The sequence below is a fragment of the Echeneis naucrates genome, chromosome 10, assembly GCF_900963305.1.
Source record: "Echeneis naucrates chromosome 10, fEcheNa1.1, whole genome shotgun sequence".
Classification (NCBI taxonomy): domain Eukaryota; kingdom Metazoa; phylum Chordata; class Actinopteri; order Carangiformes; family Echeneidae; genus Echeneis; species Echeneis naucrates.
Window position 1 is genome coordinate 12,517,361 of NC_042520.1, and position 21,830 is coordinate 12,539,190.

At 42.1% G+C, this 21,830-nt stretch overlaps 4 protein-coding genes across 5 annotated transcripts in view; all 4 read right to left on the reverse strand.

Annotated features, from left to right (window-relative positions):
* The window catches only part of LOC115049691 (protocadherin gamma-C5-like), a 209,194-nt gene extending 188,309 nt beyond the window's left edge, over positions 1-20,885 (reverse strand). The window contains exon 1 of one of the 2 annotated variants that reach the window (XM_029512132.1): positions 18,501-20,885. In XM_029512132.1, the coding sequence (XP_029367992.1) occupies positions 18,501-20,885 (2,385 nt within the window). Of the gene's footprint in view, positions 1-2,058; positions 4,408-18,500 lie in introns of those variants that run through there. The other variant, XM_029512135.1, reaches the window with a different exon arrangement.
* On the reverse strand, positions 5,991-8,442 carry LOC115050349 (protocadherin beta-15-like). Its single transcript, XM_029513188.1, has one exon. It carries the CDS (start codon positions 8,427-8,429, stop codon positions 5,991-5,993), a length of 2,439 nt encoding a protein of 812 aa, XP_029369048.1. The 5' UTR covers positions 8,430-8,442.
* LOC115050350 (protocadherin gamma-A12-like) lies at positions 9,673-12,499 on the reverse strand. Its single transcript, XM_029513189.1, has 2 exons — positions 10,113-12,499; positions 9,673-9,684 (listed from the first exon to the last, which is right to left on the reverse strand). Exons 1-2 carry the CDS (start codon positions 12,495-12,497, stop codon positions 9,673-9,675), a joined length of 2,397 nt encoding a protein of 798 aa, XP_029369049.1. The 5' UTR covers positions 12,498-12,499.
* LOC115050351 (protocadherin gamma-A11-like) lies at positions 13,377-17,982 on the reverse strand. Its single transcript, XM_029513190.1, has 3 exons — positions 17,964-17,982; positions 14,600-16,914; positions 13,377-13,385 (listed from the first exon to the last, which is right to left on the reverse strand). Exons 1-3 carry the CDS (start codon positions 17,980-17,982, stop codon positions 13,377-13,379), a joined length of 2,343 nt encoding a protein of 780 aa, XP_029369050.1.
* Positions 20,886-21,830: the final 945 nt, after the last annotated feature.

Consider the following 21,830-nt stretch of genomic DNA (forward strand, 5'->3'; position numbering starts at 1 on the left):
AAATATTACATTGCGTTGTTATTTCGGCCGAGAAACGAATAATCCTACAACACAAATATAATATACATGTCAATCACGTGTGTTAAGAAACCTACTGAGGAAACGAAACGACACCAAAGAGCTTAAATATTAACGACAAGGTTAAGTTTCACCGAAGAAGTACAAAAGAAGAATTGGCAACTTTCAGCACCAAGGACAGAGATCCAAAGCGCAGGACAGATCTGACTCAACACATTCACACTAAAGCTGCGACGACCAGAAATAAGAAATAACAATAATATTCCTGTGCCTTCCTCAGCAATGTAATGATGGCAGCACAACTGTCCTTTAATTCTGCTGCTCAGGATTTATTTTACCAAACAAATCGCAAACGTGCAAACTGTAACATAAACACACAAAAATACATAAAACATTAAATACCACATAAACTAATTTCACCTAAATATTTTCCTTTTACAATATATGGAATGTCTCTTTTTAAATATGAAATAATTTTCGCCTCTCTGTAAAATAAGATGTTTGTTTTCTTGTGAAACACTTATGTTATTTGTACAGTATGAATTAGCTGAGTCTTAAAGTTTGTGTTTGTTCACTAATAACCTCTAACTTCACTGAGTAAACTTGTAGCTACTTGCACATGAGCCACTTTAGCAAACATGAGCAGACATTAGCAGCAACGCATTAACTGTAATTTTAGGTGAAACAAAAACTGAAAAAATGGAAACTACACAAACCTCTGTGGCTGCACAGCAGCACAAGGGAGGTTAGACTTCGTTTGAATTGTTCTTTGACTCTGATAAAACACTTATAACAATTGATATGTCTTGTAGAAAATAACGTGGGACAGATGATCATTTTATAATCTCACAGTCTCACAGTGTACGCATTAATGAGGTCCTCCTGGAACCATTGCAGACATATAGGTCCACCTCAGATCTCTAATTTCCATTTTGATTGATTCTACATGAAACTGTGGTGACTTTTCATTAATATCTTCAACATGGAGACTGAAAGGGTGCAGTTCCAATGGATTCTCCAGTACGAGGACACGTTTTATTACACACAACACGTTTTCTCGGTCAATCCTGTCTACAACAATCAAATCATCGGTACTGAGGTTGATGTCACAGTATTGTTTGTGATCCCCCACCAAATGAACCCGGGAATTTCTCAAGAACAGCTTACATGAATCCATATTGAAGTCCTTGGTTATATTGGTACACCCTAGACAGGTAAACAGTCCATCACTGGACCACCATGCAGAGATAGACAGAGACAAACAACCACTCTCACTCAGACCTAAAGACAATTTAGAGCCACCAGTGAACCGAAACATGCATGTTGTTGTATGGTAGGAGGAAACCAAACAACAACAAACAGATAGAACCTCTTATAAACCTACACTGAACATCATATTAAGGCGATTTATTATTATTTTCTGTGATAATAAACACAGAATGCGATTCATCCAGAAAATATTCATAACAAATGCAAAAATATGCTGGAAAGAAGAAATGTATGGAATAACTACTTAATCACAATCCCACGAAGACAGAAAGAAAAGAGAGAGAGATATGACTTTCAACCTCCTTCAATAACAAACACTACAAACCACCAGACGGTGATCTGTGTGCTGCAGTATTTAATAAAATACAACTAACACAACTATTCCACTACAAAACCATTGCTAAAAATGTGAAAAAAACTTTCTCTCCAAAACTTGAAACTTTTTCCTCGTCAAAGAGATAAAAGAGGGGTTATTGACAGTTGCACCACAATACCAAAGGTAAGATTCAGCACCGAGAAAAGCAGCAAATTCTTCTGTTCAACACAAACAAGCACAAAGATTGGTTCATATATGCTTAGCGAACAAAGGCTTTGGTAATGGGAAGGAAATAGAAAAAAGTAAACTATGTGTTCAGAAGAAGAAAAAACAACAACTGCGAGGAAAATTTGCACAAAATTGAAGAAAGGAAAATCCAGTTTCCTCTTCGTACACCGGAACAGTAATTAAATGAAAAACTTAAGTGTGAAAGGGCACGTGACTGATGTTCTTACCTCAGGAGAAGAATCACAGTGTCCAAACACTTCAGCAAAGTCAGATGGGCTTTTCTTCAGAGTCTGGTCAGCAGGCAGCGTGTTGTCATTGTAAGACGTCACAAACTTAAAGTCACTGGTTCTTGAACCTGTTGTCAGGTAGGCGTCATAATTGTAAGTGCTGCGTAAAGTTCCTGTTCCGTCAACATCTGCGTAGTTAGGAGGGAGATAAGCGCTGGGGATGGCGACTGCTCCATCAAACAACAGTCTGGGCTTTCTCCTGCGACAAAACCTCACACCCAGGATGATGATGATGAAGGTCAGGAAAAAGGTGGACACAGACACCAGAGCGATGATCAGATAAGAGGTCAGTTTGGAGTTCTTCTCGTCATAAGAAATATCCTTCAGTTCTGGCACCTCAGCCAAGTTATCAGAAATCAGTAAATACACGGAGCAGGTGGCAGACAGAGAGGGCTGTCCGTTATCTTTCACTGCCACAATCAGGTTCTGTTTCATGCTGTCAGACTCAGAAATGTCCCGCTGTGTCCTGATCTCTCCGCTGTGGACACCGATAGAGAAAAGTCCCGGATCAGTGGATTTCACTATATGATAGGACAGCCAGGCGTTCTGTCCGGAGTCCGCGTCCACCGCTATCACTTTGGACACCAGAGAGCCTCCGTGTGCAGCTTTGGGGACCAGCTCGGTCATGAAGGAGTTGCCCTCCGGGGCGGGGTACAGTATCTGAGGAGAGTTGTCGTTCACATCCGAGATGAACACGCTGACGGTCACGTTGCTGCTGAGCGGAGGAGAACCGTTGTCTCTGGCCATCACCTGGACTTTAAAGCTCCTCAGCTGTTCATAATCAAACGACCTCACAGCGTGGATCACCCCCGTGTCTCCGTTAACGGACACATAGGAGGACACCTGGGCACCGTTCACCTCAGCAGGTAACAGAGAATAAATCACTGTACCGTTTTGTCTCCAGTCGGGGTCTGCAGCACTAACGGAACATAAAGTGGAGCCGGGTTTGTTATTCTCACTCACATATGCGCTGTATGACTGTTCCTCAAACTCTGGTGGGTTGTCGTTGATGTCAGCTACAGATAACTCTACAGTTTTAGAGGAGGACAGAGGTGGAGAGCCCTCGTCAGTGGCTGTGATTGTAATGTTGTAATCAGACACGAGTTCGCGGTCCAGCTGTCCTGTGGTCACCAGAGAATAATAGTTTTTAATAGAAGGAACCAACTTAAAGGGGACATTTTGCTGAATGGAGCAGCGGGTCTTTTGGTTGTTATCTGAATCTTCATCCTGTACATTGATGATGCCCACCTCTGTACCGGGAGACACATTTTCCGGCACTGGATTTGCAAGAGATTTGACATAGATGACAGGCGTGTTGTCATTCACATCGGTGATATCAACGGTTACCTTCGTGTATGAGGATAAACCTAAACCATCCTTTGCTTTTACGCGCAAATCATATGACGTAACAGTTTCAAAGTCCATCGGACCATTTACTTTTATTTTGCCATTCTTGCGATCAATACTAAAAACTTTCTTCACATCCTCTGAAACATGGCTAAAGTCATATGTCACATCTCCATTCACTCCCTCGTCTGCATCAGTGGCGCTCACTGTGACCACCACAGTGTCTAAAGGAGAGTTTTCAGGCAGACTGGCTTTATAAACGGCCTGACTAAACACTGGGGCGTTATCATTAGCATCCAGCACAGTGACGTGAATGACCACAGAGCCTGATCTCTGAGGGGAACCTCCATCCAAAGCTGTGAGGAGCAAATTAATTTCGTCTTGTTTTTCACGATCGAGCTCTTTATCAAGAACGAGCTCTATTGTGTTTCCATTAGTGGCCAAAATGAAATGATCATTCTTCTTCAGGTTGTAGTGTTGAACAGCATTTTGTCCGACATCCGCATCGTGCGCCCCCTCGATCACAAAACGAGCTCCTCTGTCTGCTGACTCTTGAATTTCTATATTGATAGATTCTTCGTTAAAATGCGGTGAGTTATCATTAATATCTTGAACATGGAGACTGAAAGGATGCAGTTCCAATGGATTCTCCAGTACGAGGTCGCGTTTTATTACACACGACACCTTTTCTCCACAAAGCTCCTCTCGGTCAATCCTGTCTGCGACAATCAAATCCCCGGTACTGAGGTTGATGTCACAGTACCGTTTACGATTCCCCTCCGAATCAACACGGGCATTCCTCGAGGACAGTTTACCCGAGTCCAGATTCAGATCCTTCGCTATATTCCCAATGTGAGATCCTCGCTTCATTTCTTCCTGAAGAGAATAGCTCACGTCTCCATTCGCTGCTTGCCACAGTAGAAAAAAAAGTAAGCACCACATTTGATCCACCATCATGGCGATGCGTTGGTACTGAGAAATGATAGCGTTTAGATTTCAAACTGAATATTCACCGTAAAAATCAGCTGAAATACAGAGCACCCAACCGTCCCTGTGGAGGATTCGTGGTACCAACACCAACCAGAAATCTGGTCTTTTCTTGGTCTACACATTAAAGGGTGGAGTGCAGGTTTCATTTAGATTAGTGAATAGCGACACCATGAGTGAGAATGAGGAAACAGCAAACTGTAAACATGAAAAAATACCAATTATATAATTAATATCAAAACTGATAGTCACAATAATCCGTTAATTGATATAACTAGCACCTTGAATTACGGAGGAATTCATTAAATTAGTCAAAAATTTCATCCACCATTTTAACACATGAAAAACTGTGCACATAAGAAGCATATTGTTGTTATAATCTCAGACGAGTTGCACTCATTCATCAGTAAGATTAAAGCTACTGTTCAGTGGTATCTAAAGAGCAAATTCCTCTGAATGACATGAAAAGCCAATTTAGTCAAGAAAGTTCAATCATCCAACACTAAACTACGTATCAGACACATATAACCTCTTATAAACCAACACCGAACATCATATTGAGACAACATGATATTATGATCTGTCATAATAAAAAACGGAACAAGATTCATCCAGAAAATATTCATAACAAATGCAAAAATATGCTGGAAAGAAGAAATGTATGGACTAACTACTTAATCACAAACCCACGAAGACAGAAAGAAAAGAGAGAGAGATATGACTTTTCACCTCCTTCAATAACAAACACTACAAACCACCAGACGGTGATCTGTGTGCTGCAGTATTTAATAAAATACAACCAACACAATAATTTCACACTACAAAACCAACAAATACTCACACACATCTTCAGAGCTCCATATTATGTACTCTCTTTCAGAAACACAAGCCCATCATCACATATAGATAAAGAATAACGGTGATGGACATTATACATGATTCCCAGAATCAAACATGTCACAAAGCACACAGTCCTCTCCATCAGTAGGACCTTAGATGGAAAATCATTTGTTAAAGATCCCCTAACCTTTGAGGAAGACAGACTTTGTGCAGCACCTTAATGCCCCATGACATCGTCTCTAAACAAGTTATGTATGGAACTACAAACTTCCTCTCACCAAACCTGTCCAAAGTCTGAAAAATCTACCAGTGACATGCAGTTTAATGGGTGTGAAAAATGTGCATACAAATCATACCCTGGATATTATCCATCAGACCATCTCCCAAAGACTGAACATAAAAATCTTTGGTGTCTGACTTTGCTAAAAAAGTGAAAAACACGCTCTCCAAAACATGAAACTTTTCAGCACCGAGAAAAGCAGCAACTTCTTCTGTTCAACACAAACGACAAACACAAAGACTGGTCTTCACTTTAAAGATTCATAAATGCTTAGTGAACAAAGGCTTTGGTAATGGGAAGGAAATAGAGAAAAGTAAACTACGTCTTCAGAAGAAGAAAAAGCAACAACAGTGAGGAAAATCTGCACAAAATTGAAGAAAGGAAAATCCAGTTTCCTCTTCGTACACCGGAACAGTAATTAAATGAAAAACTTAAGTGTGAAAGTGCACGTGACTGTTGTTCCTACCTCAGGAGAAGAATCACAGTGTCCAAACACTTCAGCAAAGTCTGATGGGCTTTTCTTCAGAGTCTGGTCAGCAGGCAGCGTGTTGTCATTGTAAGACGTCACAAACTTAAAGTCACTGGTTCTTGAACCTGTTGTCAGGTAGGCGTCATAATTGTAAGTGCTGCGTAAAGTTCCTGTTCCGTCAACATCTGCGTAGTTAGGAGGGAGATAAGCGCTGGGGATGGCGACTGCTCCATCAAACAACAGTCTGGGCTTTCTCCTGCGACAAAACCTCACACCCAGGATGATGATGATGAAGGTCAGGAAAAAGGTGGACACAGACACCAGAGCGATGATCAGATAAGAGGTCAGTTTGGAGTTCTTCTCGTCATAAGAAATATCCTTCAGTTCTGGCACCTCAGCCAAGTTATCAGAAATCAGTAAATACACGGAGCAGGTGGCAGACAGAGAGGGCTGTCCGTTATCTTTCACTGCCACAATCAGGTTCTGTTTCATGCTGTCAGACTCAGAAATGTCCCGCTGTGTCCTGATCTCTCCGCTGTGGACACCGATAGAGAAAAGTCCCGGATCAGTGGATTTCACTATATGATAGGACAGCCAGGCGTTCTGTCCGGAGTCCGCGTCCACCGCTATCACTTTGGACACCAGAGAGCCTCCGTGTGCAGCTTTGGGGACCAGCTCGGTCATGAAGGAGTTGCCCTCCGGGGCGGGGTACAGTATCTGAGGAGAGTTGTCGTTCACATCCGAGATGAACACGCTGACGGTCACGTTGCTGCTGAGCGGAGGAGAACCGTTGTCTCTGGCCATCACCTGGACTTTAAAGCTCCTCAGCTGTTCATAATCAAACGACCTCACAGCGTGGATCACCCCCGTGTCTCCGTTAACGGACACATAGGAGGACACCTGGGCACCGTTCACCTCAGCAGGTAACAGAGAATAAATCACTGTACCGTTTTGTCTCCAGTCGGGGTCTGCAGCACTAACGGAACATAAAGTGGAGCCGGGTTTGTTATTCTCACTCACATATGCGCTGTATGACTGTTCCTCAAACTCTGGTGGGTTGTCGTTGATGTCAGCTACAGATAACTCTACAGTTTTAGAGGAGGACAGAGGTGGAGAGCCCTCGTCAGTGGCTGTGATTGTAATGTTGTAATCAGACACTAGTTCGCGGTCCAGCTGTCCTGTGGTCACCAGAGAATAATAGTTTTTAATAGAAGGAACCAACTTAAAGGGGACATTTTGCTGAATGGAGCAGCGGACCTGTCTGTTACTCTCTGAGTCTCTGTCCTGTACGTTAATGATGCCCACCTCTGTACCAGGTGACACGTTCTCAGGTATGGGGTTAGTCAGTGATTTCACATAGATCACTGGAGCATTGTCATTGATATCAGATATTTCAACCAATAGCGTTGCATATGAAACTAAACCAAGTCCATCTTTTGCGCTGATCTGCATTTCATAAGACGTCATTTTCTCATAGTCAATAGCTCCAGCTACTTTCACCTGACCCGATTTTGGGTTTAAAGAAAATGCGTCGTTATTTTCATCTGAAACATGGTCAAATCCGTAAGTTACCTCCCCGTTCACTCCTTCGTCTGCATCAGTTGCACTCACTGTGATCACCAGTGTGTCCAGAGGAGAGTTTTCAGGCAGACTGGCTTTATAAACGCTCTGACTAAACACTGGTACATTATCATTAGCATCCAGCACAGTGATGTGTATGACCACAGAGCCTGATCTCTGAGGAGACCCGCCATCAAATGCAGTGAGCAACAACATCACCTCTTGTTTGGTTTCCCTATCCAACTCCTTCTCTAAGAATAATTCACAGTATTTTCGCCCACCAGCTTTTGTTTTCACATCTAATCTGAAGTGATCATTCTGCTGAAGGGTGTAGCCCTGAACAGCATTTTCACCGATGTCTGCATCATGAGCCTCCCCAAGAAGAAACCGTTCACCCTTGTCTGCCGATTCCTGAATTTCAAAATTTAATGAATCTTCTTTAAACTGAGGTGAATTATCATTAACATCCTGAACACGGATACTAATACGGTGCAGCTCTAATGGATTTTCCAAAACAAGTTCCTGCTTTAGAACACACGATGCCTTTTTCCCACAAAGCCCTTCTCTGTCAATCCGTTCTTGAACAACCAGGTCCCCGGTGTTGAGGTTTACACTGCAGTACTTAACGCTGCTGTCCTCTGTATCCACACGAGCTTTACGAGCGGACAGTCTGCCCAAATCAAGTCCCAGATCCTTTGCAATATTTCCGATTACAGATCCGCGTTTCATCTCCTCTGGAACAGAGTAGCTCACGTCTCCGTTGACTAAACACAAGACAAGAAAAATAAAGGCAAGGCCGTAGTGCAGTGCGAGTGCGTTTTCTCCCATCGTGACTGATAGAAGGAGCACAGCTGCTCAGAAATGTGTCCGAATATGTCAAAGCAACGATTTCCTCCAAAATACAAAATCCTCAAGCTGCGGTCATGATACGAAGCGTTCTTCTGAACTGCAGCACAATAGAAGAATCGGATTTTGAATTCGTTGACAGTCAAGGGTGGAGTATGAGTCTGACATCTCGTTTTATGGTACACACTGACACCACGAGCATTTGTTTAGCTATGACAAGGCAAATAGATTTTTTTTTCAAGTGTTTCACTCAGTAAATGGGTTTCTGTTTTTAAGAGAACCCCGTAAATCAAATAGTGATATATACATTCTAGATGATGGCATTGGACCTTCAGTTGACTATTAGAGGCGGAAGATCGAAGAGCTGTGGCGCCAAAGACTATATTAACAACAGGTTTGTTCACCACAGTGACATCAATATGTATTTAGAGAAATGACTAATGCAAAATTGTTGATCAACCGGGAGAAGTAATGAAAAGGCCAGCAATGTATTTAACTCCCAAAGTGCAAAGAAAAGTCTCAACATGACTGCGTCAAAACAACTTAATGAATATTAAAATACCGTTTTAATCATTATTGTGATGAACCTCAGCGGTTGAAATACGCAAAATCCGTTTTGAACATAGCGTAGTGGTCCACTGATTGAGGTTTGGTTGTAGGAAAGACTGGAAAACAATCAACAGCCGTGACACAATCAGGAAAACAAAATTATTGTATTACTTATTTAGCGGAACTGTGAAATACAACAAGAAAGAAACTAAGTTTGGCTAAAATCTAAGTTTTTCTCAGAGACCCTTCAACAGCCGCTATTCTAACATATTGCATTTAAACTGAAAAATGTATATCTCAAAATATCTCTTTTTCGCGTTCACATCTATTGCTCGTGTATCACTGGTGCAAAAAAATAAAAAATAAAAAAATAATAATAATATCGTGGATCTTTGGAATTTCCTGCAATGACGCAAAGAATGGAGATATTAGAGTAAAAACGTTGAAATAAAAATATATCTCCAGGTTGATCGGTCTTTATAACCATGAACAGAGTATGTGAAATGTAATTAAAAGTAACTCTTTAGAAGAGACAGTGCGATCACAAGCGTAGAGATGTTCAACACTGTGTCAGAGGAAAACGTCTCAGAGTTGGACATCATCTAAATATTTTTACGTGTAAGGTGAACAATGATCAGCAAAACTGCAAAATCTATGGTCAGACAGAAGAAAATCTCTACTTGGCAAACTGGTCCAGGACATATATCAAAAATATAAGTCAGCACCAAGGAAAAGACAGAGCACAAAAGGCAGCACAGCCCGGATACACACGAAGAGCCCCGACACGATGTGACCAAAAATAGGACTTAAGAAAAAAAGAAAGAGCGAGACACCCAACAAAGCTTAAATATAAAGGAATACAACGCTCCATTATATATTTTTTCTTTTACGCACAGAGAGTACAATGAAACGAAATTTTGGTTCCTTTTAGGTTGACACAATCTGTTAATGTGACTTGAAGAAATTCAAAATTCCCCCCCAAAAAAGTCGTTCTTTGTGTTATTTAAAACTGTATTTCTAAAAAAGGAGAGAGATACAATAAGAAAAAAACTCTGTTATGATGGTCATCGTTGGGAAAGAATACAATAAAGTTAAAAAAGTGACTGTTGTTCCTACCTCAGGAGAAGAATCACAGTGTCCAAACACTTCAGCAAAGTCTGATGGGCTTTTCTTCAGAGTCTGATCAGCAGGCAGCGTGTTGTCATTGTAAGACGTCACAAACTTAAAGTCACTGGTTCTTGAACCTGTTGTCAGGTAGGCGTCATAATTGTAAGTGCTGCGTAAAGTTCCTGTTCCGTCAACATCTGCGTAGTTAGGAGGGAGATAAGCGCTGGGGATGGCGACTGCTCCATCAAACAACAGTCTGGGCTTTCTCCTGCGACAAAACCTCACACCCAGGATGATGATGATGAAGGTCAGGAAAAAGGTGGACACAGACACCAGAGCGATGATCAGATAAGAGGTCAGTTTGGAGTTCTTCTCGTCATAAGAAATATCCTTCAGTTCTGGCACCTCAGCCAAGTTATCAGAAATCAGTAAATACACGGAGCAGGTGGCAGACAGAGAGGGCTGTCCGTTATCTTTCACTGCCACAATCAGGTTCTGTTTCATGCTGTCAGACTCAGAAATGTCCCGCTGTGTCCTGATCTCTCCGCTGTGGACACCGATAGAGAAAAGTCCCGGATCAGTGGATTTCACTATATGATAGGACAGCCAGGCGTTCTGTCCGGAGTCCGCGTCCACCGCTATCACTTTGGACACCAGAGAGCCTCCGTGTGCAGCTTTGGGGACCAGCTCGGTCATGAAGGAGTTGCCCTCCGGGGCGGGGTACAGTATCTGAGGAGAGTTGTCGTTCACATCCGAGATGAACACGCTGACGGTCACGTTGCTGCTGAGCGGAGGAGAACCGTTGTCTCTGGCCATCACCTGGACTTTAAAGCTCCTCAGCTGTTCATAATCAAACGACCTCACAGCGTGGATCACCCCCGTGTCTCCGTTAACGGACACATAGGAGGACACCTGGGCACCGTTCACCTCAGCAGGTAACAGAGAATAAATCACTGTACCGTTTTGTCTCCAGTCGGGGTCTGCAGCACTAACGGAACATAAAGTGGAGCCGGGTTTGTTATTCTCACTCACATATGCGCTGTATGACTGTTCCTCAAACTCTGGTGGGTTGTCGTTGATGTCAGCTACAGATAACTCTACAGTTTTAGAGGAGGACAGAGGTGGAGAGCCCTCGTCAGTGGCTGTGATTGTAATGTTGTAATCAGACACTAGTTCACGGTCCAGCTGTCCTGTGGTCACCAGAGAATAATAGTTTTTAATAGAAGGAACCAACTTAAAGGGGACATTTTGCTGAATGGAGCAGCGGACCTGTCTGTTACTCTCTGAGTCTCTGTCCTGTACGTTAATGATGCCCACCTCTGTACCAGGTGACACGTTCTCAGGTATGGGGTTAGTCAGTGATTTCACATAGATCACTGGAGCATTGTCATTAACATCAGTAATATCAATAATCACTTTTGCTTCTGAAGAAAGCCCATAACCATCTTTTGCCTGCACAAACACTTCGTATTTGGATCCCTCTTCATAGTCTATGTCACCTGTCACACTGATTTCTCCTGTTTTCTCATCCAATGAAAAAAGCTTTCGTGATTTATCAGAGAGTCTGCTAAATTCATATGTAACCTCCCCATTGACTCCTTCGTCTGCATCTGTTGCACTTACAGCGATGACTTTAGTTTTCAAAGCTGAGTTTTCAGGTAGTGCAGCTGTGTATACGGCCTCCGTGAAGACGGGGGCGTTATCGTTAGCATCAAGTACAATAACGTGGATGACTACAGTTCCGGATCTCTGAGGAGAACCGCCATCCACAGCTGTGAGCAATAATTTCATTTCCTGCTGCTCCTCTCGGTCTAACTCCTTGTCTAAAACCAACTCGCCATATTTACTACCAGCATTCGACGTCTGAATATTCAACACAAAATGGGGGTTTTGTTGCAAAATGTAGCTTTCGACTGAGTTCTTGCCTATGTCCGCATCGTGTGCCGCGTTAATTCGATATCTGGCTCCTCTAACAGCTGACTCCCTAATTTCCAGCTTTATAATATCCTTGGGAAAAACGGGCGCATTGTCATTCACATCTTCGACCTGAAGCGACAATCGGTGTAATTCCAAAGGATTCTCTAATAACAAGTCGAATTTGAGAACACACGAAGGTTTTTCTCCACAGTGCTGTTCTCTGTCGATTCTGTCCGAGACCAATAAATCCCCACTTCGCGGGTCAATCCCGCAATACTGTCTGTCGCTCCCCTCCATGTCAACACGACCTTTGCGAGCAGACAGTCTGCTCACCTCGAGCCCGAGATCCTTGGCGACATTTCCAATAACAGATCCGCGTTTCAGCTCCTCTTGAACAGAATAGCTCAGGTCTCCGTGAGCATTTTGCACCACAACAAAGAAAAGAACAAAGCAGCAGCCCTGAAAAAACCGCTGCATTGTCATCATCATCCTACAAGAGCGCTAACAAATGCAAGTCGGATAGTTTCGGGCGCTGAAATTCGTCACTCGGTCAATAAATCGGCTTCACCGCATTAGTCGTCTTTGTTGAAGTCTGTACGGACACAGGGCTGGTCGGTCCCAATTATGGGTGGTGTGCAAAGGAAGCTGAGCCACAACTCCATAGCTGGTATATACTGACACCCTGAGTAAAAATTTAATATAGCAGTGCTCAGTAGATGACCAATTCATTTGTAATAGTACTAATAATAATAATAATAATAATCATGATAATAATGTTTTCCTCTTGCTTTCTGTAACGTTGATCGTACTGTTATCAGGAATTATAATCTAGACTGTCTCAAAATGAAGAAATCATTGGAAACAAGGAAAGCAACATCACCTAGATGTGAATGAAAATTATGTTGAATTACAGATCACGTCTGATATATGTTCGGCAAGAACGTTTCAAAAATATCCTTCTATCTGGGTAAAAATTATCACAATATGTATAGTTTGGTCACCAGCTTTCCCCAGAAAACACCAGAATACGGATTAGAATATTAAACATTGACACATTTTCTGTCACCAACACAAACAAAAATAAATACAATAAAAATAAGTATGCGCTTCACGTTGCAGCTGTTTAAAAAAAGTCCTTTTAAATTCACTACTACATAAAATCATAATAAACTCTCCATATCAAGATAAGTGTTACTAGACAACATAAAAGTAAATGTTTATGAAATTTCAACATGGAATGCTACTCACTGGGCACAAACACATTATCTCAATGTAAATATTAATTTGCGTTGTTATTTCGGCCGAGAAACGAATAATCCTACAACACAAATATAATATACATGTCAATCACGTGTGTTAAGAAACCTACTGAGGAAACGAAACGACACCAAAGAGCTTAAATATTAACGACAAGGTTAAGTTTCACCGAAGAAGTACAAAAGAAGAATTGGCAACTTTCAGCACCAAGGACAGAGATCCAAAGCGCAGGACAGATCTGACTCAACACATTCACACCAAAGCTGCGTTCACCTAAATGTTTTCCTTTTACAATATATGGAATGTCTCTCTTTTTAAATATGAAATAATTTTCGCCTCTCTGTAAAATAAGATGTTTGTTTTCTTGTGAAACACTTATGTTATTTGTACAGTATGAATTAGCTGAGTCTTAAAGTTTGTGTTTGTTCACTAATAACCTTGTAGCTACATGCACATGAGCCACTTTAGCAAACATGAGCAGACATTAGCAGCAACGTATTAAATGTAATTTCAGGTGAAACAAAAACTGAAAAAATGGAAACTACACAAACCTCAGTGGCTGCACAGCAGCACAAGGGAGGTTAGTCTTCGTTTGAATTGTTCTTTGACTCTGATGAAACACTTATAACATTTGATATGTCTTGTAGAAAATAACGTGGGACAGATGATCATTTTATAATCTCACAGTCTCAGTGTATGCATTAATGAGGTCCTCCTGGAACCATTGCAGACATATAGGTCCACCTCAGATCTCTAATTTCCATTTTGATTGATGCTACATGAAACTGTGGTGACTTTTCATTAATAGAGCGAACGAGTGAGATATGACTTTTCACCTCATTCAATAACAAACACTACAAACCACCAGACGGTGATCTGTGTGCTGCACTATTTAATAAAATACAAGTAACACAACTATTCCACTACAAAACCATTGCTAAAAATGTGAAAAAACTTTCTCTCCAAAACTTGAAACTTTTTCCTCGTCAAAGAGATAAAAGAGGGGTTATTGACAGTTGCACCACAATACCAAAGGTAAGATTCAGCACCGAGAAAAGCAGCAAATTCTTCTGTTCAACACAAACAAGCACAAAGATTGACCTTCATTTTAAAGATTCATAAATGCTTAGTGAGCAAAGGCTTTGGTAATGGGAAGGAAATAGAAAAAAGTAAACTATGTGTTCAGAAGAAGAAAAAACAACAACAGCAAGGAACATCTGCACAAAATTGAATAAAGGTAAATCCAGTTTCATCTTCGTACAATGGAAAAGTAATTAAATGAAAAACTTAAGTGTGAAAGTGCACGTGACTGCTGTTCTTACCTCAGGAGAAGAATCACAGTGTCCAAACACTTCAGCAAAGTCTGATGGGCTTTTCTTCAGAGTCTGGTCAGCAGGCAGCGTGTTGTCATTGTAAGACGTCACAAACTTAAAGTCACTGGTTCTTGAACCTGTTGTCAGGTAGGCGTCATAATTGTAAGTGCTGCGTAAAGTTCCTGTTCCGTCAACATCTGCGTAGTTAGGAGGGAGATAAGCGCTGGGGATGGCGACTGCTCCATCAAACAACAGTCTGGGCTTTCTCCTGCGACAAAACCTCACACCCAGGATGATGATGATGAAGGTCAGGAAAAAGGTGGACACAGACACCAGAGCGATGATCAGATAAGAGGTCAGTTTGGAGTTCTTCTCGTCATAAGAAATATCCTTCAGTTCTGGCACCTCAGCCAAGTTATCAGAAATCAGTAAATACACGGAGCAGGTGGCAGACAGAGAGGGCTGTCCGTTATCTTTCACTGCCACAATCAGGTTCTGTTTCATGCTGTCAGACTCAGAAATGTCCCGCTGTGTCCTGATCTCTCCGCTGTGGACACCGATAGAGAAAAGTCCCGGATCGGTGGATTTCACTATATGATAGGACAGCCAGGCGTTCTGTCCGGAGTCCGCGTCCACCGCTATCACTTTGGACACCAGAGAGCCTCCGTGTGCAGCTTTGGGGACCAGCTCGGTCATGAAGGAGTTGCCCTCCGGGGCGGGGTACAGTATCTGAGGAGAGTTGTCGTTCACATCCGAGATGAACACGCTGACGGTCACGTTGCTGCTGAGCGGAGGAGAACCGTTGTCTCTGGCCATCACCTGGACTTTAAAGCTCCTCAGCTGTTCATAATCAAACGACCTCACAGCGTGGATCACCCCCGTGTCTCCGTTAACGGACACATAGGAGGACACCTGGGCACCGTTCACCTCAGCAGGTAACAGAGAATAAATCACTGTACCGTTTTGTCTCCAGTCGGGGTCTGCAGCACTAACGGAACATAAAGTGGAGCCGGGTTTGTTATTCTCACTCACATATGCGCTGTATGACTGTTCCTCAAACTCTGGTGGGTTGTCGTTGATGTCAGCTACAGATAACTCTACAGTTTTAGAGGAGGACAGAGGTGGAGAGCCCTCGTCAGTAGCTGTGATTGTAATGTTGTAATCAGACACGAATTCACGGTCCAGCTGTCCTGTGGTCACCAGAGAATAATAGTTTTTAATAGAAGGAACCAACTTAAAGGGGACATTTTGCTGAATGGAGCAGCGGACCTGTCTGTTACTCTCTGAGTCTCTGTCCTGTACGTTAATGATGCCCACCTCTGTACCAGGTGACACGTTCTCAGGTATGGGGTTAGTCAGTGATTTCACATAGATCACTGGAGCATTATCATTCATATCAGTAATTTCTATTATCAGAGTTGCATACGAGGCCGATCCCAGACCATCTTTTGCACTGATCTGCATTTCATAGGACGACTCTTTTTCGTAATCAATGGCTCCAGCCACTTTCACGTCACCAGTTTTGGGGTGTAGAGAGAATATTTGGTTTTCATCTGAAACATGGTCAAATCCGTAAGTTACCTCCCCGTTCACTCCTTCGTCTGCATCAGTTGCACTCACTGTGATCACCAGTGTGTCCAGAGGAGAGTTTTCAGGCAGACTGGCTTTATAAACGCTCTGACTAAACACTGGTACATTATCATTAGCATCCAGCACAGTGATGTGTATGACCACAGAGCCTGATCTCTGAGGAGACCCGCCATCAAATGCAGTGAGCAACAACATCACCTCTTTTTTGTCCTCCCTGTCTAATTCTTTGTCTAACACTAGCTCGCCGTATTTTCTTCCACCGGCCTTTGACTGAATATTTAGTTTGAAATGTTCGTTCTCCTGAAGGGAGTAGCCCTGCACGGCATTTTCACCGATGTCTCCATCGTGCGCTTCATCCAGCAGAAAACGTGAACCCTTGATTGCTGATTCCTGAATTTCAAAATGTAGTGACTCTTCTTTAAACTGAGGTGAATTATCATTAACATCCTGAACACGGATACTAATACGGTGCAGCTCTAATGGATTTTCCAAAACAAGTTCCTGCTTTAGAACACACGATGCCTTTTTCCCACAAAGCCCTTCTCTGTCAATCCGTTCTTGAACAACCAGGTCCCCGGTGTTGAGGTTTACACTGCAGTACTTAACGCTGCTGTCCTCTGTATCCACACGAGCTTTACGAGCGGACAGTCTGCCCAAATCAAGTCCCAGATCCTTTGCAATATTTCCGATTACAGATCCGCGTTTCATTTCCTCCCGAACAGAGTAGTTCACGTCTGCGAAAACGGGGAGGAGTGCAAGAAAAAATAAAGCAAGGCCACAGTGCAGCTGAAATCTGCCACATTCCATTGTTAGTCCGTGAAAGAGCGCATCTATTAATACAGCTGTTAAGATGAAAATATCAACGATCCTTCCACGAATTCTTCTAATAATTCAAAACGCCACACAAGATGAGGCTTTTGTTAACTGCGGCACGAAAACAGAATCAGGTTTTAAATTCGTTGATAGTGAAGGGAGGAGAATGACCGCGCCTTCTTATTCAGTGGTGCACACTGACACCATGAGTAACTTTTTAGACATAGCAAGAATCTCAGCCTTATTTTTCATCTGTGTTCATATTTGAAATATCGACTCTACTTCTCGGCTATTGCTTTGAATAAGGAAAAAAAACACGTTGCTTTGTTACTTAGTCCACTTCAAACCGTCTCGAGAACTGATACCCGTCAAGAGGTGATCACATATTTCCCTATTTGTTCTACTGAAGCCATGTGTGATTTCAGAGATAAATCTGTCTCAATTTGTTAGTTTGAACCCTCCAAAGGAAAACTATATTATTATAAAGGTCATAAGAGCCCAGAAAAAGATTAGATATAATTCTATTCATGCATGAGTCTCCATTGACTATTAAGACAAGATAATTAAACTCTGAAACATCGGAAATGGAAGATTTTTTTTTTTTTTTGGTGGCACATTAACTAACATAATAAAAATTATTGAAATACAACACATTTTCCTCCGAGGATTGGAAAATGTTAAACAAGCCGAGAGCTGCAAATTAGCATTTAAAAAGGTCAGAGAAACAGGGATGGATGTGAACTTCTTAAGTTACAACAATGAAAATTCATCAGATAGAACACGACGACATATAATTCTATTTTGACAAAAAAAAGTCTTGCTTGAATTGATTATTAATCTTCACTCTATTGTGATTATAATGGATCTATTTATCAAAAAAAAAAGTAAAGAAATTTATCATGGCATATTAAGGACAGACTGAAAGTATGCAACAAGGCTATAAAAGGAGGCTCCACCAACAAAATAGTACGATCACAGTCCATTCTCATGATGGTTATATTATCCGAAAACTGCTAAAACTAAAAACCTGATGGTCTTGGATCCAGAAGAAGGTCTAACAATGACAACAGGTTGAGTTAAAAAATTATCGTTCAAAATCCTCAAAGCCCAAAAACACTTCTGCAGAACTAGTTTATAGAAAACTGAATTAAGAAATGGGCGAAAATAAAAGCAAAGAAATTAAAAATCTGTCTTTAGGAATGCGAGAGAATATAAAATACAAAACAGCACGAAGGACAGGGACTAACATTAAGGATCCGTGTACCCCCAGAAACAAGTAACCTTGATGGATTCAATCTAAGGACATTCATTGAAGCTCAAATTGATCAAGTACATTTTATAAAGAATTTCACACGACGAGATTGGTTCATAGCAAAAATCTAAGGTCTTGTAAAAATCAAGATTTCGAAAGAGCCGCAAGACTTATTCAAAGATCTATTACTAAATATTGGACAATACAACCTCAAAGCGTTCAAACTCATTCTAATGATATTCAAAATGTTCCTACCTCAGGAGAAGAATCACAGTGTCCAAACACTTCCGCAAAGTCTGATGGGCTTTTTTTCAGAGTCTGGTCAGCAGGCAGCGTGTTGTCATTGTAAGACGTCACAAACTTAAAGTCACTGGTTCTTGAACCTGTTGTCAGGTAGGCGTCATAATTGTAAGTGCTGCGTAAAGTTCCTGTTCCGTCAACATCTGCGTAGTTAGGAGGGAGATAAGCGCTGGGGATGGCGACTGCTCCATCAAACAACAGTCTGGGCTTTCTCCTGCGACAAAACCTCACACCCAGGATGATGATGATGAAGGTCAGGAAAAAGGTGGACACAGACACCAGAGCGATGATCAGATAAGAGGTCAGTTTGGAGTTCTTCTCGTCATAAGAAATATCCTTCAGTTCTGGCACCTCAGCCAAGTTATCAGAAATCAGTAAATACACGGAGCAGGTGGCAGACAGAGAGGGCTGTCCGTTATCTTTCACTGCCACAATCAGGTTCTGTTTCATGCTGTCAGACTCAGAAATGTCCCGCTGTGTCCTGATCTCTCCGCTGTGGACACCGATAGAGAAAAGTCCCGGATCGGTGGATTTCACTATATGATAGGACAGCCAGGCGTTCTGTCCGGAGTCCGCGTCCACCGCTATCACTTTGGACACCAGAGAGCCTCCGTGTGCAGTTTTGGGGACCAGCTCGGTCATGAAGGAGTTGCCCTCCGGGGCGGGGTACAGTATCTGAGGAGAGTTGTCGTTCACATCCGAGATGAACACGCTGACGGTCACGTTGCTGCTGAGCGGAGGAGAACCGTTGTCTCTGGCCATCACCTGGACTTTAAAGCTCCTCAGCTGTTCATAATCAAACGACCTCACAGCGTGGATCACCCCCGTGTCTCCGTTAACGGACACATAGGAGGACACCTGGGCACCGTTCACCTCAGCAGGTAACAGAGAATAAATCACTGTACCGTTTTGTCTCCAGTCGGGGTCTGCAGCACTAACGGAACATAAAGTGGAGCCGGGTTTGTTATTCTCACTCACATATGCGCTGTATGACTGTTCCTCAAACTCTGGTGGGTTGTCGTTGATGTCAGCTACAGATAACTCTACAGTTTTAGAGGAGGACAGAGGTGGAGAGCCCTCGTCAGTGGCTGTGATTGTAATGTTGTAATCGGACACTAGTTCGCGGTCCAGATGTCCTGTGGTCACCAGAGAATAATAGTTTTTAATAGAAGGAACCAACTTAAAGGGGACATTTTGCTGAATGGAGCAGCGGACCTGTCTGTTACTCTCTGAGTCTCTGTCCTGTACGTTAATGATGCCCACCTCTGTACCAGGTGACACGTTCTCAGGTATGGGGTTAGTCAGTGATTTCACATAGATCACTGGAGCATTGTCATTAACATCAGTAATATCAATAATCACTTTTGCTTCTGAAGAAAGCCCATAACCATCTTTTGCCTCCACAAACACTTCGTATTTGGATCCCTCTTCATAGTCTATGTCACCTGTCACACTGATTTCTCCTGTTTTCTCATCCAATGAAAAAAGCTTTCGTGATTTATCAGAGAGTCTGCTAAATTCATATGTAACCTCCCCATTGACTCCTTCGTCTGCATCTGTTGCACTTACAGCGATGACTTTAGTTTTCAAAGCTGAGTTTTCAGGTAGTGCAGCTGTGTATACGGCCTCCGTGAAGACGGGGGCGTTATCGTTAGCATCAAGTACAATAACGTGGATGACTACAGTTCCGGATCTGTGAGGAGAACCGCCATCCACAGCTGTGAGCAATAATTTCATTTCCTGCTGCTCCTCTCGGTCTAACTCCTTGTCTAAAACCAACTCGCCATATTTACTACCAGCATTCGACATCTGAATATTCAACACAAAATGGGGGTTTTGTTGCAAAATGTAGCTTTCGACTGAGTTCTTGCCTATGTCCGCATCGTGTGCCGCGTTAATTCGATATCTGGCTCCTCTATCAGCTGACTCACTAATTTCCAGCTTTATAATATCCTTGGGAAAAACGGGCGCATTGTCATTCACATCTTCGACCTGAAGCGACAATCGGTGTAATTCCAAAGGATTCTCTAATAACAGGTCGAATTTGAGAACACACGAAGGTTTTTCTCCACAGTGCTGTTCTCTGTCGATTCTGTCCGAGACCAATAAATCCCCACTTCGCGGGTCAATCCCGCAATACTGTCTGTCGCTCCCCTCCATGTCAACACGACCTTTGCGAGCAGACAGTCTGCTCACCTCGAGCCCGAGATCCTTGGCGACATTTCCAATAACAGATCCGCGTTTCAGCTCCTCTTGAACAGAATAGCTCAGGTCTCCGTGAGCATTTTGCACCACAACAAAGAAAAGAACAAAGCAGCAGCCCTGAAAAAACCGCTGCATTGTCATCATCATCCTACAAGAACGCTAACAAATGCAAGTCGGATAGTTTCGGGCGCTGAAATTCGTCACTCGGTCAATAAATCGGCTTCACCGCATTAGTCGTCTTTGTTGAAGTCTGTACGGACACAGGGCTGGTCGGTCCCAATTATGGGTGGTGTGCAAAGGAAGCTGAGCCACAACTCCATAGCTGGTATATACTGACACCCTGAGTAAAAATTTAATATAGCAGTGCTCAGTAGATGACCAATTCATTTGTAATAGTAATAATAATAATAATAATAATAATCATGATAATTATGTTTTCCTCTTGCTTTCTGTAACGTTGATCGTACTGTTATCAGGAATTATAATCTAGACTGTCTCAAAATGAAGAAATCATTGGAAACAAGGAAAGCAACATCACCTAGATGTGAATGAAAATTATGTTGAATTACAGATCACGTCTGATATATGTTCGGCAAGAACGTTTCAAAAATATCCTTCTTTCAGGGTAAAAATTATCACAATATGTATAGTTTGGTCACCAGCTTTCCCCAGAAAACACCAGAATACGGATTAGAATATTAAACATTGACACATTTTCTGTCACCAACACAAACAAAAATAAATACAATAAAAATAAGTATGCGCTTCACGTTGCAGCTGTTTAAAAAAAGTCCTTTTAAATTCACTACTACATAAAAACATAATAAACTGCTCATATCAAGATAAGTGTTACTACGACAACACAAAAGTAAATGTTTATGAAATTGCAACATGGAATGCTACTCACTGGGCACAAACACATTATCTCAATGTAAATATTGATTTGCGTTGTTATTTCGGCCGAGAAACGAATAATCCTACAACACAAATATAATATACATGTCAATCACGTGTGTTAAAAAACCTACTGAGGAAACGAAACGACACCAAAGAGCTTAAATATTAACGACAAGGTTAAGT

Coding starts and splice junctions, on each gene's coding strand:
- LOC115050349 (XM_029513188.1), bottom strand. CDS start 8,429: ATGGGAGAAAACGCACTCGCACTGCACTACGGCCTTGCCTTTATTTTT.
- LOC115050350 (XM_029513189.1), bottom strand. CDS start 12,497: ATGCAGCGGTTTTTTCAGGGCTGCTGCTTTGTTCTTTTCTTTGTTGTG.